At 51.9% G+C, this 16,581-nt stretch overlaps 1 protein-coding gene across 1 annotated transcript in view; it reads left to right on the plus strand.

The window, feature by feature from the left end:
• The first annotated feature begins 933 nt into the window (after window positions 1-933).
• Window positions 934-16,581, plus strand: part of plekhh1 (pleckstrin homology domain containing, family H (with MyTH4 domain) member 1) — a 31,738-nt gene continuing 16,090 nt past the window's right edge. The window contains exons 1-8 of the mRNA XM_084438532.1: window positions 934-1,110; window positions 6,730-6,946; window positions 13,226-13,288; window positions 13,861-14,010; window positions 14,106-14,189; window positions 14,425-14,506; window positions 14,641-14,820; window positions 15,948-16,581. The exon at window positions 15,948-16,581 is cut by the window's right edge and continues 163 nt beyond it. Of these exons, the coding sequence (XP_084294658.1) occupies window positions 6,803-6,946; window positions 13,226-13,288; window positions 13,861-14,010; window positions 14,106-14,189; window positions 14,425-14,506; window positions 14,641-14,820; window positions 15,948-16,581 (1,337 nt within the window). The 5' untranslated portion in view covers window positions 934-1,110; window positions 6,730-6,802. The remainder of the gene's footprint in view (window positions 1,111-6,729; window positions 6,947-13,225; window positions 13,289-13,860; window positions 14,011-14,105; window positions 14,190-14,424; window positions 14,507-14,640; window positions 14,821-15,947) is intronic.

Genomic DNA, 16,581 nt, shown 5'->3' on the forward strand with positions numbered 1-16,581 from the left:
TACAGAAAGACAAAAAAAGGTTAATGTAAACATCTACTGGTAGTTGCCACACAATAGTAGGCTAGTGCATGTGTAAGGGGGTCTGGCCTCAGGCATTGTATTCCACTTCAGCTCTGGCACCCAGTCTGTGAATTATTTATTTGGGTGTATCACACAGGCAACAATATAAACGCTCAAACGCAATTTTCCAGATGGAAATCCAGTTGATCCACTCATGGGACAGGAGAACATTCTGGAGTGAGTGTGCAGAAACAAAAGTTGCTTCACTGGTCTGATTTAGGCCTATAGATTCAAATTTTGTAGACACATTCACAGATTATATATTCCAAATTTGATCACACATTTTGAGCTATAAGAATCATCATTTTCAACGAGAACTGGGGAGTTTAGGTGCTCTCTCGCTCTCTCGTATCAGCCTACTTATACAGTAAGTAGGCAGAGACTGCATGAGCCAAACCTCCCTCATTATCCTCTCACAAAACCTTTACTGCCGACCTAATGATTCACTTTAAGAGAAATTTCACACCATGCTACTTTTTATTCCGGTGAAAATGCTTGGTGCTTGACTTCTGAGAAAAAACAGTTGCTTGGAAATTGAGGAATAAAACTGCTCACGATTAGTGATGAGACGAAATTAGACTCATGTGATTTGATGTTGTCTTCTGAGGATAGTGAATGCAATGTAGAATTAAACATAAATGTTTTCACGTTGCAGACTTCGATGTTGTTCTCAATGTGTGAGGAAATCAAAATTGAGCACTGATTCAAGACAATATGCAGAATTTCTACACAAGGGGGATTGGCTCGGCGAAACCTGATCCTGCATTTGGCCCTTTAAAGGAATATGGGATGAGCCGAGTGAATGGGATCAGCGACACAGCGGCGGCGTCAGTCCCTGAACTTTACAGGCAGTCAAGAGAAACCTAAGGACGACCGGTCGAGCAAGCATGAAAAGTTGAAAGAGGTGAAGACACCGTTTGCCTACACTAGCCTACACAGCTAGAGAGTCAGTGAATGTGACAGCAAAGCAGAGAGGCGGAGAATGATTTGCCGGGGAAGGTGGACGTGCGGAGAGAAAGACGACTGAGAGGCTGACTACAAAGTCACAAGGTAAGGTATTTGAAGTGTTCCGCGAAAAGAAACGCAGTTTTTTTCTCTCCGATCTCTGAAAACTGGAATCTTGCGCCAGCATTTACATTTTGGACTATATTTATGACTGCACTCCATCGTAAGCCATTCACACTGAGTCAAGCCCTTCAGAAGTGCAGCACGAATGTAGCGGATTTGGTTTGGATGAGTGAGGCAGACTGAGCCAACTTTATGCTGCAGAACGACGTTTTATGGTAGCTAGCCCAGGGTCTGGCACACCTGTGCCTGTGACCATTTTTGGACAATGTTGATACCAGCTTTAAGGGCGCAGTTGTTTTTTTTAACCTCATACCTTTCTATTCTAGCAAAGTTTCCAGGCTCTGAACATACACCTAGGCAGGCTGAAAGACCTAGTCTTAGTCTGTCAATTGTGTGTGTGTTGTGTATGCTAAATGTGTACAGATATGGTGTGTGTGTGTGTGTGTGTGTGTGCGTGCGTGTGTGTGTTGTGTAGGCTATGTGAGTATGTGGTCTGTGTGTGTTGTGTAGTCTATATGTGTACAGATATGTTTTGTGTGTGTGTGTTTCTGTGCGTGCGTGTGGGTGCATGAGTGTCTGTCTGACTATTACTGCATCATTAAAGTGCAGTCTTCTAATTTTGTTGAGTGGTAGAGAAGTCTGCAGCCTGCTGGATTGCAGAGCCACACGGGATCCGTTTGAGCAGCATAAATCACAGGGCCTTACTTTTGACATTGGTAAACCCTGCATGACATGTGATATCACATTTGTTTTTCTTTCCAATCCAGTTCTGAATAAAAATGTTGAAACTCAAAATACTTTTCATCCCGAAACAGAATCTTAGATATGTGCAGGTCTAAGCACACAATAGTCCAGGCTACAGCTATTAGACAAGAACTCTGACCATTGCAGCAAATCCGCCCCTCAGTACTGGTTGATATATGGATACAGGGCAGGATATTATGTTAAGTATGTGTCCTACTACAGTAACTCACGCTGCCTCCCTGTAGCGTTGCTCGCTCCTCTAGTTTGTCGTGGGTAGTTGCAGGGAGGCTTGGGTCCACGGTGGCTGTGTGGCGGACTGCAGCGGAGATGTTTACACCTCAGAGCAGAGGAATGCCAGGGCCTGTATTTATGGCTGAGACTGATAATGAGTGTGGTTGGTTTACAGAAGCCTGTCATTAGGCCTGTCCTGCTCCCCCTGCTTCCTCCCAGGGAAGGTAAGAGGGGAGAGAGCAGGGGAGGAGAGGAGAAGAGAGGAGAGGGGAGAGGACAGGGGAGGAGAGGAGAAGAGAGGAGAGGACAGGGGAGGAGAGGACGGGAGAGGGGAGAGGACAGGGGAGGAGAGGAGAGGACGGGAGGAGAGGGGAGAGGACAGGGGAGGAGAAGAGAGGAGAGGACAGAGGAGGAGAGGAGGGGAGAGCAGAGGACAGGGGAGGACAGGGGAGAGGACAGGGGAGGAGAGGGGAGGAGGGGAGAGGACAGGAGAGGAGAAGGGAGAGGAAAGGGGGGAGAGGAGAGTAGAAGAGGGGAGAGGACAGGGGAGGAGAGGAGAGGAAGGAAAAGGAGTGGAGAAGAAAGGGGATGAGAGGAGAGCGGAAGAGAGGAAAAGAGGAGAGGAGGAGAGGGGAAGAGAGGAAAGGAGAGGGGAAGAGAGGAGAGAGAGGTGGTGAGGAGAATATGGGGTTAGGAGATAAAGCTCCATGATTTATATGTACAATTGATAAGACCACTGGAGATTAAGGCATTCACGTAGGCTGTTACTCATTAAGGTACTATTATTATTATTATCATTATTATTATTACTATTATTATTGCTGCTGATATTACAACTACTATACTACTACTATACTACTACTACTACTACTACTATTACTACTACTACTATTACTACTACTATTATTACTACTACTACTACTACTACTACTACTACTACTACTACTACTACTAGTAGTAGTACTCCTGCAGTACTACTACTGTACTACTGCTTAATGTACCCAGCCTCCGGTTTATGCCTCATAACCTCTCCACGAGCAGGGTCAGAGGTCAAGTAACAGTGCGGGAGGACAGAGAGTGTTGGAGATCTTTTCTTTCTGCTCGCTTATCTGAAGGAATGGTTACCCCAGCCACTGAGACCAAAACAATGAGTCACCACTTTAAACAAAAGTACCGAGGCTGAGGGAGCGGTCCCTTCTCCAGAGGAGCTCTATAAAACCAGGGAGGGAGAGATACGTATGGGAAAACTGTATGTCCTATTCCTACATATAGATATCACACACACACACACCCTCACATATCGTTTTTTCCCCTAACGCACACATATACACACAAACACAAACCCCCCCACACACATACGCATTCACAGTGACCCAGATTTACACACATGGTCTCTGGTTGGATTGGTTTGGGGGAGATGCCAAGCTCTTGGGACGCCAGTTGGATCTGCACAGAGACAACAACAGCAGGGATCTGAAATGTCTGGTGGGGATGATATCATTGAATCACCCAATCACTTACATCACCACAGCTGCATGCTCAGCAGTGTGTGTGTGAGTGTGAGCGTGTGTGTGTGTGTGTGTGTGTGCACAGCGTGTGTGTGCGCGTGTGTGTGCCCGTATGTGTATGTGTGTGCATGCTCAGCAGTGTGTATGTGTGCGTATGTATGTGTGTGTGTGTGTATGTGTGTGTGTGCATGCTCAGCAGTGTGTGTGTGTGTGTGCGCGCTCTTGCTCACAAGCGCTGAAGAGTTCCAGCTGGCCGGGGAGTGTGTGTTTGAACGTGTGGTGATTGAGGAGGTTCTGGTCGAGAGGCTGTGATCAAGCGGAGATTTCTCCGGGTGCTCTCGGTGTACCCTGGAGACGTGAACACGCCCTCTGCCCCACTTAACCCACTCACCAGCGCCACACAAAGGGTGGGGAGGCACGGTCAAGTGTCCAAGATTTGTTATTGTGAATCAGAGGTCAGGCATGGTTTTGTGACCGTGCTGGGACAGCTTGTGAAATATGGGCAGTATTGAATCACACTCCAGATGATGGCTGCCGCCATAGTTCAGCGATGGAGGCCGGCTCAGTGGCCTCGGTGAGTCTTTTCTTGCGTGGAAGACGTCTCCTCTCACCCCGCTCTCTCCATCTCCAGCTGTCCTCCCCTGCGTCTTCCCTCTGGCCCAGATTGTGTCAAGGTCTCCCAGCTGGAGCAGAACAGGAGGAGAGGCTCCGGTCTCCCTTCCTGCAGAAGCCCGGAGGAGGAGTCACCGTGCTGGGCTAGGGCCCCCGGGTGATGGGGGGGGGGGGGGGGCCCTGGGGCAGGGTGGTGGGGGTCTCTGCCTGTCTGCGTCCCGCCTGCTCGGGCGCTAGATGGGTGGCCCGCTCTTTCTAAACACGGGTCGGCGCGGCTCGGACGACGAAAAACAAACCTGTGTTTGTTGTCTTGGTTTTCGGTGTCCTCCACCTGAACCTCTCCAGTACCAGAAGGTCCACGACTGCAGGGCTGCAGGGCCCTCGCAGACAAAAGAGGGGAGCGAGAAATGACTCTCTTCGCGTTACAGCAGCTACAGGGGACGATTACATTACGCCCTCATGGCCGTCTGACCTCATTTTCTGAAAAGCAAGCAAGAAAGAAGACATTCTTATACGCGTGTCACAGTAGGCAACGGATCATCCTTAACAGAGTCGTCGGCCACTTGGCGATCATTCAGTTGGGGCTTCCGGGCACTGCTTGGCGTGGCTTGACTCTCCACCTCCGTGTGAAACAAGGCATTAGGTGCTAAAGGAATGGTTTGGGGGGAGAATTAGCATGGCCGTGCTGAAAGTGTCTAACCAGCAAATGGTTTGTTTGCACCCGTCAGTCTTAGCTGCTGCTCTTGTTTGAGCGGGGCTTAACCTGGGCCGGCCTTGCCTGGCTGTCCTGAGCCAGTTTCTCCCAGGTGTTCCTGTCCTGTCCTAGGTTGTCTTGTCCTGGTCTCTCCTGTCCTGTACTAGGCTGTCCTGTCCTAGTCTCTCCTGTCCTGTCGTGTCCTGTCCAGGTTTCTCCTGGGCTTTCCTCTTCTGTCCTGGGCTGTCCTGTCCAGGTCTCTCTTGACTTGGGCTGTCCTGGTCTAGCCGGGCTGTTTAGGGCTGACGTTCACTCTTCATGCCTCCGTCTCCCTCCTCCCCTCCTCTCTCCTCTCTCCTCCCTCCACCAGGCTGGGTCTCGGGTACCTCTCGCCCAGAGAGAGAGAAAGAGAGGGAGAGAGAGAGAGAGAGAGGGAGAGAAAGACGACGTCTAGAACCGGACACTGGTCAGGCCTGGGCCCTGCTTCCTGGCCTAGGCCTGTGGTCAGACAGAGGAACCTCCTCTAGTAAGGCCGCTGTAATTAGTTTACCAGCCTGTATTTATGAGCAGGCTAATTGCAGGGAACGCCAGGGCGCTGTTTTAGCCGCTGGACTTTGAACGTCTGCTGTGCTGTGCCTACCCGTGGCTGGCCATGCCCCCGTCTGCCTGTCTGTCTGCCCGTGTTTGTGTTCCTTCTCCTTGGGTCACCTCTAATCTGTGCTACTGTAGTACCGGGCATTGCCACTAGTCACATTTCCACTTGATCCATGCGGAATTTGATACCTCACTGTTTTGTTATGTGAAGACTTCCGTAAACAATACAGTTTATTTTGTGTTCATCAGTTAGGCCATTTTTCAAGTTGTTGTGTTAATTAGTCTGTACAACAGTTTCAGTCCACAACAGCATCTGGTTCATTGAAAACGGTTTGTCACAAGCGCATTGACGTGGGCCAATCAGAGCCAGGTTTTAGACGGCGCTCACACCACAGCAGGGCCTTTGTGAATGAGTTATCTGGCCGGGGAAAATGGCCGCCCGTCGGGCAAACCATCTCAGGTAAAAATAACTTCCCAGCGCCCCGGTTTCCCACATCCAGAGCTCGGTTCATTCACTCTCACACATTCTTTCCCCCTTTCTTTGGCCGGGGCGGCTTGCGCCCCCCTCTGTATCCGTGATGGGACTGTCATGCAGAAAGACACTATTGTGTTTGCGCTGGATCCTGTTTCACTCCTGCCCTGTAATTAAGAAGGGATTGGGGGTGGGATTTGGTGGGGGTGGGGGGGGGGGGGGGGTGTATGGATGGAACTCGGGGATTGGCTGGGGGGGGGTTAAAGGCCCAGCCAGACCTGGCGGTCTCAGGAGCCAGGACAGAGGAACACTAACCCCCCCAACCTCCCTCCAGCTCACCCCGGACATGCACTCTCCCTGCAGAGGTTTTCTTCAGTGCATGCATGCGGGCGTGCGTGCGTGCGTGTGCGTGTGTGTGTGTGTGGTGGCATTGATGTGTCTGTGTGTTTAGAAAGAGAGCGAGAGAGGGGGGAAGCTTTTATTCGACTGTGTCATGATGAACTCATCGGTGACTCTTTGCTTTTCTCACATTTCCATGGGTGAGTCATGGGAAGAGGGCTCTCATTCAGGGAGGTGGTCTAAATGGGTACAAGTGTTCGCCCAATCCCCCGGGCTTGCTAAATGAAACCAGTTGGAAATGTTGGACGGTGTTATTTCCTGGTCTAATCCTCAGACCAGAGTTTTGTCTCTGCTGAACACTGTACTTCCGGTCTGACCACCACATCTGTGCGGTTCTGGTTCCGTAGGTCCAGAAGGTTCTGAGATCGGAGGTCAGGAGGCGGAGCTCTGAGGGGTCCGGTGGGCCTGCCTGCGGTCGCCATGGCGGACGTCCTGGAGGGCGGCGGGGTGGGAGCTGTCGGAACGGCCGGCGTTGATTGGCAGAAGCGCTGCGTCGCCTTGGAGATGCAGCTGCTGCGGTTCCGCCTGCAGGCTGGGAAGATACGAGAGCTGCTGGCCGAGAAGGTGAGAGAGGGGCATTGTGGGTACTGAAGAACTGCGAACTTGTGAGCACTGTGAAACTAGTTTAAACTACAAGGCCCATGAGAGTTCTTATGCCGGGCGAAAGCTACGCTAACTACGTTACTGCATACTGCAAATTTAAAATCCAGCGCGAGTCAATATGATCTTTAGAAACATCTTTAGACACGAAATAGCTTCCTCACTTGCTCCAGCACGCATGCGCACAGCGTGCTGGAGCAAGTGGGGAAGCTATTTCGTTTCGAAAGACGTTTCTAAAGATCATATTACAGAGGCATGTGAACAACTACAACAGGCCTACGCTCTATGTAAGCACAACTAGCGATTCATAAAGACAGATTGATGAAAACAACCGTTTCGCGGCAGAAAATAGATTTTTAGAAACTGCATTCTCGGTGCCCCCACCACCGCCATTACATGCATATACTGGCTCGCGCTGGATTTTAAATTTCTTCTACATGCCTCCGAACTACACCAAAGTGATCTCGGTGAGTCAAACGTCTTATAATATGTCGTAAATAAGGTCCAGGTTGTCAAAAACGAGCATTGTCCTTTAACATCTCTCTTTGCTGCCAGACTCAATCAATATTACGTTGAGTCGTTGTGCTCTGCATAACGACATGAAGTAACTTAACGTTACACCATGCAAGTGAAAGACAATATTCATGCTAGAATTTTGCCCTTTGCATTCTATTGACAAACTGAAAGATCTCCCGCATGTGTTTGAAATAGCCTACTTGGTTTTCATTGCTGCTGCGACCTGTCACTCTTTCAGTTTTGACCCCAAGGCCCGCCCTCAGAAAACCAGCTGGGGTGACGAAGTGGCCCAGACTCTATATGTAGAGTGGAGTGCAGCTACTGTATTCAACATAATATATCTGGAGAGAGACTACTGTAAAACCAAACCTTCACACAGTCTGACCCAAATACACGTGCAAGTACAATATGGGATATTTTCAGCTGCTCTCAGCTGAGTCTCCTTGTGTACGTCACACTCCGACCTGGCATGCCATTGATTTGATGTGCACAAAGGATTTGTACTGGATCTCTAAGTCTGTGTTCACCATGATATGCAGGACTGAAGCTAGTAGACCTGATGTGGGAACTGGCCACCACACTGTGATCACAATCCTCTGCCCTGATTAAGTGGTGGGACTAGTTTAGTAGCACTTCACTGGCTTCTATCTCTCTGGCCACAATCACATAGACTGTTGACTTTGGGTGACCAAACACCCGCTTAATCCCTCTCTCCCCCTGATACCCCCCAACCCCCCATTCTTCCTCTCTCTCTCTCTCTTTCTCTCTCTCTCTCTCTCTCTCTCTCTCTCTCTCTTCTTCCCCCTCTCTCTTCCTCTCTCTCTCTTCTACTTCTCTTATTCCTCTCTCACTCTCACTCACTCTCACTCTCCCTCCTTTCTCTCTCTTCCTCCTTTCTCTCTCACTCTCATTCTCTCTCACTCCCTCTCTTCCTCCTCTCTCTCTCTCTCTGTCCGTCTCTCCCTCCTCTCTTTTCTCTATCTCTTGGCCCAGTGCTGTGCGCAGACTGTCATGCTGCATCAGCCTCAGTGCTGCAGCTAAAGGTTAACAGTTAGCCTTGGCAGGGCGCCCTGCACGATGCTGGAGGAAACTACGGACTCACGTAGTGCCTGAGTGAGAATACAGGTGTGTGTGTGTGCGTGTGTGTGTGTGTGTGTGTGTGCGTGTCTGTGTTTGAGAGAGAGAGAGGGAGAGAGAAAGAAAACTAGAGACTAGAGAAAGAGCTTCCCCCATTTTAGTGAGTTTCTAACACAGTTTGATTACATAGATTCAGACAATATCTATATTTTTTAAAGTCTAAAACGGTGCTTGCTAGCTACACTGAACAACAACCACAGCCGTTTCTGTACCCTTACAGTATGTTCTTGGACGGCATCGTCTCTGGCAAACTGGGAGCTGTTTTCCACGTGCACATGTTCTACATGTTCTACTTTATTGGCTGGTATAAGTGAATAGCTGTGAGGATCAGTGAGATGTTGACGTCGGGGAGAGGAGAGTGTCCTGGTGGTTCGCTCTAAGCATCATCTCTAGTCCTGGTGGGTCGGAGCGGTTGGCTTAGCAGGATGTTTACTGTCCAAACACAGCCAGCCTGCTGAAAAGAGCAGGACGTCTCCCTCCTGACCGGGTGGGGGGGTTCTCTGCATCTGTCAGTCCTCCATCTCCTTCCCAAGAGTCCACTGACTCTCCTACACACACACACACACACATACACACACACACACACAGACACAGACACAGACACAGACACAGACACAGACACAGACACAGACAGACAGACATATCCACCCAGAGCACAGAGGCTGAGTGGAGGCGTGTGTGTAGCTGCTGAGCGCGTCTGTGCGGAGGGGGGCCGGTCATGCTGGCCGGTCATGTTATTGCTGTTTGGAAAGACTGCTTTGCGCTCCTCGTCTCCGTCTCTCGCCAAGTTAGGAGTGTTTTACGCATTGACCCACTTCGGCGCGAAAAAACATGCAGAGGTTGACGTGGTCGTCTGTGACATGGCTTCAGTCCTGAGGAGACGGAGAGGCAGTAGGAGAAGGAGGAGTCGTCCCACTCACCGTGTGTGGAACAGAGCGTTGTTGGTGCAGTAGTTTAAGGCTGCAGAAGTGGACGTGTAGTCCAAATTAGATTAATGTCCTCTATTTAAACTCGAAGCTGAGGGGGCATGCTCGATCATCTGGCTGTGGTCAGCGGGATCTTTCTGAGAATCGGTAGCGACGCAAGAGGCTACTGGGTTCATGTGTTCACCGTATGTAAACATGCCACTAATGACAGGGTTTGTTTGGATCGGTTTGTTTCAATACGACCATCACTGGGTTTTTTCAGTGATCGGGTTTGAGGAGCATTAAATGGAAACACACACGGTGAAGCATCCACATGGGCCGTGGGTAGAAAGTGTTTACAGTTAGAAAAAGCTTTCAGGACACGCAGAGGGCGACCACCTTCTCTGTCCCTCTGTTTCCTTCCTTGTCCAATCCCTTCTCTCTTTGCTCTTCTGGAAGCTTCTCTTTTCATCTGTGGATTAGCCATGAACGACTGAGTCGGGCTTCACTAACCATCAACACACAGGTCACCCAGGGTTAATGATTACAATCAGGCCTCTCTGTACTCTAACAGCAGCTAATACAACTGCCAACTTCTCCTTCAGTTGAATAAGAACACGGTCAAATAAAGGCACTACATAGAACAATAGAAGGACCCTCTGGACACAGGTTCTGTATAGAACACTTTCCAGGTCATAAAGAAATAGGGTTCCAAACAGCACCTTATGGAGATCTATCTGGAACCATAGGATTTTATATGGAACCTTCATTTAGATGGTTCTTCTGTTGTTAGCAATGGTTCTACATGGCACCCTTTTTTAATGTAATAGTGTACATTACAGTCATTTAGCATACGCTTATATCCAAAGCGACTTACAATAATTGCAGTTAACGTAGGTAGTCAGTGTACTACTACTCGCCAGAACTCACAAGTGCATCTCCTTTCAAAACAAGTGACTCAGAGCATAATCTAGTGCTGAAGCCGAAGTGCAAGAGTAGCAAACACAATAGGTGGTTTAAGAGGTAGGATCCCAGTACTTCTTCTTGAAGAGGTGAGTTTTGAGCCTGCGGCAAAAGATGGTAATAGCCTGTTACTGTACAAGTTATACTGTACTACTACAGTGCGTGTGTGTGCGCGCGCGCGCGTGTGTGTGTGTGTGTGTGTGCGTGTGATCCAGTTCCCTGTATTCATGTGTGTGTAATAACTCTTGCTTGCTGACCGCCCGCCGGTCTTGAGAGTGAGTGCAGCCGTCTGTGTCGGCCGTCGGCGGCGTGTGTAGATGAGATCTGCTGCCCCCCCCCCCCCCCCCCCTTATCTCCCCACCTCCCCAGAGACCTCAGTCTCTCTGGAATCTGCGCCGCAGCCAGGCCAGGGAGGAGCCCCCTGCCGCCCCCCGCCCCCCCCCCCGACCTCTGCAGATCGGCGTTTCAACTCCCCGGAGGACTCCCCACCCACACGGACACCGACACATTCCTTCATCCTTACTTTGTCGATAAGTCTCAGGACGGTTGCGTTCGTCAGAAAACTGTGAGGCATCAACGTGCGCCTAGTGTGGAGTAGCTGGGGCCCCCTGGTGGGGTGAAACCTGACCCCCGCACGGCGCCCCCTCCCTAGCGGACTGCCCGCTGGCTCGCTCTAGCTGCTTCTGGCTGAACAGATGCTGGATGGCTGACATAGTCGAGTTCTGCCTAGTCAGCAGGAGCTCTGGCTTCACCTGTTGGGGCATTGGGGGTAGCCAGGGCGCCCCCCCCCCCCCCCACACACACCACACACACACACAGACACACTGCAGTCTCTGCTGTGTCAGCCTGGCCTAAACACACCCACATCTCAATCCCATGACTCAGGTTCTAACCCCCCCCCACACACACACACACACACCTCCTTCACCTTTGACCTCCCCGACCCCTCCTCCTCTTCTCCACCTCCTCCTCCTCTTCTTTCTACTAGATGTGTGTCAGCTAATGAGGCTGACGGCCATTGTAAAGCCTAGTTGGAGTGTTGGGGTCTGTTAGAAGAACCGCCCCGGGTTTCCGCACTAGACTCTCCAGTCTTTTAGGACAAAATGGCGCTCAGCTCCTCTCTCCAACATGGCTGGATGGCAAAGCTTTTGGAGTCACCCTGCAGGCTTTCGACCTTGAGGTGAGGAGTCGTCCGGCCGCTAGCTGCCTTCCTCTGCCTGCCCCGCCCCCGTGGGCGCTCCCCCCCGGCTTTAGCCCTCGGCGGGTGTGAGCGGATTCCTGGAATCGGTCGCCTTCGGACTGGAGGAGCGAGAGGAGGAGCAGGAGAAGGAGAGGGAGAAGGAGGAGGAGAGGGAGGAGCAGGAGATGGGGGAGGAGCTAGAGGAGAGGGAGGAGAGGACGAGGAACGGCAGGAGGAGGACAGGGAGGAGCGGTAGGAGGGAGAGGATCAGGAGGAGGAGCAGGAGGAGAGAGGGGACTCCTGAAAAGACTGGAAGAGGAAAACAAAGGAGGTCTAACAAAGGACATGAGAGGAACTGGAATGCCTCTCCCTCTCAAGCGGAGTGAATCCATTAGTGTGTTTGTCCTCCTTTCAACCGGGTCACTGAACTCGGGAAAGGGCATCCTGTGTCAAACTGCGGTGGGCGTGTGTGTGTGTGTGTGTGTGTGTTTGAGTTTGAGTATGTGTATGTGAGCCTTCCCGCGTGTTCTCGTATAAGCATGTGTGCATACATGTGCACGCAGGCGTGTGGGGTCCTCAGAACCACATGCATGCAGGCGCTAATGTTGACACAGCGAGGTGAACCCTGCACTGCTGGCAAAACTTGTTGTATCTTTCTATGTGACTCTCTGGGAGGAGATCGGAATGGGCGCCTGTGTGTGTGTGCGTGCGTGTGTGTGTGTGTGTGAAAGACTAGATCCACAGCCAACTCTGGAACAGTGGAGTGTCTAGGCCTGATCTCTGTGTTTACCTCATCCTGAGGTCCCAGAGCTGGAGCAGTATGGAAACATGTGATCTCCCTGGAGCTTGTCCTCTGGTCAGGTCGTCTGCTGGCTTCCACGGGTCTGATGTGCAGCCCTGCCTTTCCCCTGCTCCCCTAGCAGGGTTTTAGGAGTTCTCCTTCAACGTACCATAGTTCTTATGGTTATAAATGTTTGTCTCTTTGCTACTGTAACTTCTTCCCATGCCCTCTTTGCCCCTGCTCACCTTTGAAATGTCTTCTGAGGAGGAGGACTTTCAAGAGCTATTGTTGTGGAGGATTAGTGAGTGAAAGAGCATGTGTGTGTGTGTGTGTGAGCGTGTGTGTGTGTTTTTACAAACCCTAGATGTGGATTAGGCATGTCTGTCCACCACTCCACTCAGACTGCTGACATGGTGGTCTTTCTGCTAACTGCACAGTGTGTGTGTGTGTGTGTGTGTGTGTGTGTGTGTGTGTGTCAGTCTACACAGGATGTGTCTTGCCTGAACCTGTTCTGTCCCAGTGTTCCCGGCGCTGGTACTCTTGAGCTGGATTTTAATTAAACATAACTATTGTGAAGGGGGAGTTAGTTGGCCTCTCTAAAGCAGGCATCGGTAACTCTGGATTTTCCCGTGACAACCCCCCCCCATCCCCCTCGCCCCCCGCAAACCACCCCTTAGCGCCCCCATACAGAGCCAGCTGACCCGTGCGAGTAACCATGGCAACCTCTTTTGTCCCCCCCCTCCTCCCCCCTCCCGGATCAGATGCAGGAGCTGGAGCAGAGGGTGATGGACGCCGACCAGCGGGCCGAGAGCGCGGAGAAACAGGTACGGCGCCGCTGGGAAGACCCGCCTCCTCCGTTCCGCTACGCCACCGCTGGCACACTCACACAGTAGAGCTCCCACAGTGGGGAGACTCACTCAAATAAAACCACCCAACAAGCCCAACAATACCCAGTTTAATGGGTGAAAGTGCCCTCCCAATGTGGTGGGTGGTGGTTTGCGGGGGGGTGGGGGGGGGTTATGGGTAGTATTTCATTTTTTTTTGGTGGGGGGGGGGCATGTTTGAGGGTAAGTTAGTATTTGTTTTGCTCTCACAGGGATGAGAAACCCACCCGGTCCATCTCCCACACTCTCTGTCTTGTTCTGTTGGCTTGAATCACTCATTTACAGTCATTACTGGCTGCTCCAGGTGTTCCTCCCAAGGTGGTAATTTGACGGTGCCGTTTTCCAAAAACCGCAGCTTCCCAGCTGCAAGCTTCTGAAATAGCTAAACCTCCGGTATCCATGTCTGCCCCTGGCCCTGCGCGGCTTCACCACGCCTCTCCAACGGTCCATGTATCATCTCGCTGTGCTAAGCCTGTGATGTGGAGTTATGTAACAGACATGATGTATTTCAGCTCCATGTCATGGAGGAGAAGCTGAAATCCTCCAACCTGCAGCCCAGCGAATCAGAAAACTCCTTGTACAGAAAATACCAGGAGCTGACCAATCAAGTGCAGGAAAAAGACACGGTGATAAAGAGATTAGAGATGCAGCTGGAAAAACAGGTACAGGGACGCGCAGATAAGGAGTGGAAGATGTCCATTTATGTTCATGAAATGTAGGTTGCGATCTGCCAACCCTCTTTTCCTTCTGACTGCAGATCCTAGTCAGAGCCCAGGAGGCCAGGATCATCGAGGAGAAAGCTGCCAAGATTAAAGACTGGGTCACGTTTAAGCTGAGAGAGGTATGCCCAGACATGCACTGCTGGTTAAAACCTGGACGGGAGGAGAACATGCCACGCGTACACCAACGCTTCAAACTTACTGACATGTTAAGAGTATTTCCACTGAAACACTGCTGTAGTGTTACTAAAAAGTAGAGTACAGTCGATATGTACATGAATAGACTTATAGATATACAGTATATATATATATATATATATATATATATATATATATAATCCCTTGTTTTTGTTGCAGATGGAGGCTGAGAACCAGCAGCTGAAGATGAGCAACCTGAAGCAGTCTGAGCAGATCCTGATGCTGCACGACAAACTGCAAGGTGACCGGGACAATCTCAACGATCGCCGCCAAACGCTGTCCGCTGTGTCACAGACTCACAGTGGAACGTGACGCCAGACATCGTAGATCTGCAAGTAGTCTGACATCAGCTTTGCATCCTCTCTCTCCGACCAGCTCTCCTGGAAAGCCCCGGGTCTCCGGGTGCCCCCACCTCCCCTGCCACCGATGCCCACCTGGTGCCCACCAGTCCCCTATACCCGCCCAGCTGTCCTGGGACCCCCCCTGCCCAGGAGGAGGGCTGGAGACAGCCTGGGCCCCGCTCGCCTACCTGCACTACAGGCACCTCACCAACAGGTCTGCGCCGCGTAAACGTCTCAATTCTCAATTCTAAACTGCTCATTTACCCCCAGTAGCTTAAAGCCCAGATCTACGATGTGTTACACAGAGCTACACAGCCCCAGCTAGCCGACTCACACTGACCTACACATCCCCAGATAGCTGACTAACACAGAGCTACACAGCCCCAGCTAGCCGACTCACACTGAGCTACACATCCCCAGATAGCTGACTAACACAGAGCTACACAGCCCCAGCTAGCTGACTAACACAGAGCTACACAGCCCCAGCTAGCTGACTAACACAGAGCTACACAGCCCCAGCTAGCTGACTAACACAGAGCTACACAGCCCCAGCTAGCTGACTAACACAGAGCTACACAGCCCCAGCTAGCTGACTAACACAGAGCTACACAGCCCCAGCTAGCTGACTAACACAGAGCTACACAGCCCCAGCTAGCTGAGTTAGACTGAGCTACACAGCCCCAGCTAGCTGACTAACACAGAGCTACACAGCCCCAGCTAGCTGACTCACACTGAGCTACACATCCCCAGATAGCTGACTAACACAGAGCTACACAGCCCCAGCTAGCTGACTAACACAGAGCTACACAGCCCCAGCTAGCTGACTAACACAGAGCTACACAGCCCCAGCTAGCTGACTAACACAGAGCTACACAGCCCCAGATAGCTGACTAACACAGAGCTACACAGCCCCAGCTAGCTGACTAACACAGAGCTACACAGCCCCAGCTAGCTGACTAACACAGAGCTACACAGCCCCAGCTAGCTGACTAACACAGAGCTACACAGCCCCAGCTAGCTGACTTACACTGAGCTACACAGCCCCAGCTAGCTGACTAACACAGAGCTACACAGCCCCAGCGAGCTGGCTTTACTCCGTTTACTGCCACAGCTTCCAGATTGAAAACATATGGCTGGAGTCAGGCACAGCTGCCGCAACAGCCAACGAAGCCGCGTTAGTGAACAGAGCTAAAGCAGAGCTAGCTAGCAAGGGCTCTGTTTCACACATTGCGGATCAGAGCTTTCAGAGCGGATCAGAGCTTTATCTCTCTTTCCCTCTTTCTCTCTCTCTCTCTCTCTCTCTCTCTCTCTCTCTCTCTCTCTCTCTCTCTCCTCATTCAGATGTGAAGAGAAAGGGTGTGGAGAGTCCAGACCAGCCCTTCAAACACAGCGGTGACAGAGATGACTCCATGCCCCCCAGCACGGTGCCTGACCCCTCCTCCTCTCAGGGCAGGGCGAGGGAGGGGCCGGGCAGCTCGAGCCCCAACCCCTACCTGGGCAGGGAGAGGCAGGAGTGGCAGCCGGGCGGCTCGGACCGGGACCACTCCTCCGACGAGCTTAACAGCAAGTTCCGCTCTCAGCGCCTCCGCTCCTCCTCCTCCTCCTCTTCCTCCTCCTCCTCCTCCTCATCCTCGGGGCCCGGCGAGCCCGACAGCGACCCCACTGCCGGCCCCAGAAGCCCCCCCACCCTGCTGTCCCGCTCGCCGTCGACCTCCCGCCCCTTCCGGCCCCCCCGGCCCCTGGCGCTGCCCTCCGGGGCCAGCATGACCCTGCCCAAGGTGCGGACGCCGCTCGCACCCCGGGACAGCATCCAGCTGGTGAAGAAGCACCACAGCCAGCCCCAGCCGGGCCCCGGGCGCCTGCACCAGCTCAACGTCAGCATAGACATCACGGCTAGCCCCTCCTTCTGCTCCCCCCTGCCCCCCTCCTCCTCCCCCTCCTCCTCCGCCCCCGCCTCCCCCTGCGGCACCCACGT

Source organism: Borostomias antarcticus (assembly GCF_949987555.1).
Source record: "Borostomias antarcticus genome assembly, chromosome: 5".
Lineage (NCBI taxonomy): Eukaryota > Metazoa > Chordata > Actinopteri > Stomiiformes > Stomiidae > Borostomias > Borostomias antarcticus.